This window comes from Montipora capricornis, chromosome 1 (assembly GCF_036669925.1).
Source record: "Montipora capricornis isolate CH-2021 chromosome 1, ASM3666992v2, whole genome shotgun sequence".
In the NCBI taxonomy this organism is placed as follows: Eukaryota; Metazoa; Cnidaria; class Anthozoa; order Scleractinia; family Acroporidae; genus Montipora; species Montipora capricornis.
Window position 1 is genome coordinate 1,580,725 of NC_090883.1, and position 2,903 is coordinate 1,583,627.

At 41.8% G+C, this 2,903-nt stretch overlaps 1 protein-coding gene across 1 annotated transcript in view; it reads left to right on the forward strand.

The window, feature by feature from the left end:
- The first annotated feature begins 577 nt into the window (after window positions 1-577).
- Window positions 578-2,903, forward strand: part of LOC138050651 (contactin-associated protein 1-like) — a 10,167-nt gene continuing 7,841 nt past the window's right edge. The window contains exon 1 of the mRNA XM_068896957.1: window positions 578-736. Coding sequence (XP_068753058.1) covers window positions 619-736 — 118 coding nt within the window. The 5' untranslated portion in view covers window positions 578-618. The remainder of the gene's footprint in view (window positions 737-2,903) is intronic.

Genomic DNA, 2,903 nt, shown 5'->3' on the forward strand with positions numbered 1-2,903 from the left:
GAAAAAAATAAAACGACGAAACGCTACGCAGATTCCGACTGGGTTTAGCAGTCTTTCAAATAGCAACTTCCTGTTACTTTCCTTCCCAAACACCACGACCCGACTTCCGCTTGACGGGTCGTCTTCATCAAAAAGTCGACCCGACTCAGTTCGTGTGTATTGGACAACCTTCGTGCAAGACTCCACACAAAAACCTTCCATCGTCGTGTCCGAATCCCAGGCAGACTAATATCGTCAATAATTGCCAATCCACAGGGGTGATCATGAGGGGGAGATGGGTGGGGAATGCCGCACCTGCCATGTTAATGCCCGGCCAAACGATAAACGATAGATCACATATATAAAGTGGCACTTATACGTGTTCAAATGTAAACCTCACTTCTTTCCAGTCAAATTGTAGCCAGGTCCATTCCAGTCGATTCAAACAAGTGACAAATTAAGCTCAGCCTGGAAAAACTTGAGAAGGCAATTAAAATAATTTAGAGACATTGTCTGAATTGTCATATATAAATCATCAATGTATGTGTAGTGGATTTGGTGTCATGTTCCCGCTCATGTTTGAGGAAACAAACCTATGCTCGCTAACTAAAGGAAAGCTGCACTAGCTCTCTTGAAGCCATGGCTCACTCACTGTGGATAACTCGCTTGATATTTCTTTGCTTCTACTGTCTGATCGGAATTGTGCTTGTGTCTATGAGGGAAGACTCTTGCGGAAGATTTTTCGAGACCCGACAAAGTAAGTTACAAAACTTAACATTTCACACTGTGTTTTCAGACGTTTTACCTACGTTTTTTTCAATTTATTTATTTTGAATCTAGAAGAGAATTTAGCTGAGTATTCAGAAAATGATCCTAGGCGAAAGCAACTATTGCGATACCATTGTGCCCAGCTCTTATTTTTACACGCCATTCAGCGCAAAACCTTTTCACACCTCTGCATGGTAATGAAAAATCAAGAAAACAAACGATATTTTAGAGGACGCTTCAACTTTATAGAATGCCACTGAAGGAAACGTCACTAGAAAAACCTTTCTGCTTTTAATTTTTCGAGTCAACTCAAAATGTGGGCTATTACCTATCCGCCTTCGTTTTCATCCAGTTTTCATTGACATATATATTTTAATTTAGATGAGAATTTAGTCAAGTATCCAGCAAATAATGGGATGCCATTGTGCCAAACTCTTAAGCCCTGGCCAAACGAAACGCAAGTCATCGCAAGTCGACGCAAGTTTTGTTACTTGCGCTGACTTGCATACCGTTTGGCCACCCACTTGCATTCACTTGCGAAGACTTGCGACGACTTGCGTTTGATTTGAACATGTTCAAATTTTGGACGCAAGTCCGCCCAACTTGCGTCTCGTTTGGCCACTCAACGCAAGTGGATGCAAGTTTTCGCAAGTCATTCGAACTTTTTTGGAAACCTTTTAGCCAATCTGATGCCGCTGTTTGAGCAGGAATCTCAAACTTTCGCGCTTTCCCTTTTGACAAGATGGCTTCTGTCACGGAGCAAAATTCGGAAAACTTAAGCCCCGAAGAGCTAAAAGAAAACAAGGATAGGGAGTTAAAAAAACATAAGAAAAAGGAAAACCATAACAGGAGACCCAGTAGCGGTGCAAGTATAAGCAGCAGCTACAGTGAAAGTAGCAGCTCTTCCGAGTCTGACCCTAGGAAAAAGAAAAAAAAAACAAAAATTCTGCTACTTTTGCAAAGGACTTGCGCTCAACTTGCGTCGCGTTTGGCCACCCTATCGCAAGTGAACGCAAGTCTTCGCAAGTGAGAACTTGCGTCGACTTGCGATGACTTGCGTTTCGTTTGGCCAGGGCTTTACTTTGACACGCTATTCAACGCAAAACCCGGCCTCGTTTCCAGTCGTCCTCACGTGAATCAAACGTGACGTCACCGGTTGAGCGGATCGAGAAGATTCCCCAAGGAAGCACCTTGCGCTATCGCGCCCGGCTCCAAGTCTCGGGGTTCTTGGGATTAAGCTCTTAAAGGCCTGGGAACGAGGCTGCGCAAAATATTTTTACACCCCTAACTGGAAATGGTAATTTAAAATGATTGCGAAAACAAACAGTATTTTAGAGGACGCTTCAGCCTTAATAGAATGCCGAAGGAAATGTCACAGTAGGAAAACTTTTCTATTTTGATTACTTCGATTGCACTCAAAATGTGGACTATTACGTAAATTAACTCTGCTCGATTAAACGCGGCGGCGTTTATTAAATTTTTAGCGTGTCCAATGTGGCGTTTATTTAAAATTCATATTTCTTAAATCACTGACATCAATTACGGTAGATCAATTGTAAATGTTAATTAAAATAGAGACATGTTTAAATTAAAGTTCCAATGTCTCGCCTTTTTTGCTCAGATAGAAGCGTAACTGCCCTGCTTGTGATCGACGTTCAGAGAATTTAACGTGTACTCGTTTTTTTCTTACAATCCTCGAATAAACGCCGTATTCTTCTGATTGGGTGCTGCGTTTATTGGTACTTTTCCTTCCATTTGCGGCGTTAATTAGAGGGCGGCGTTTAATCGAGCAAATACCGTGTAGGGGAATGAAGAAGTTATTAACTTTCGAGTATTTCCTTTGCACACCGAAGTTAAATTTTTAGCTCATTCGCAGAGAGCTAATGTTCTGTCAGTGTTATAATTTTTGCTAGCTTATTATTTTGTCCCTGTTGCGACTTTATTCTTTTACCGATGCTGAGGGAACACTCGAGTGTAAAATGAAGCAGTGAACGTAGGGAAATATCCGTTAACACCATAGCCTCCTTTGCAGCCGTTTTTTGTCCTTCCCATTCTCCCCTCCCCTCTCTCTGTGGAGAGGGAGAATGGCCGCTATTTAGATATATTCTTTTGTCTTTATTCAAATTAGACCTTGATGCCTCGTTCAAGGCATAATA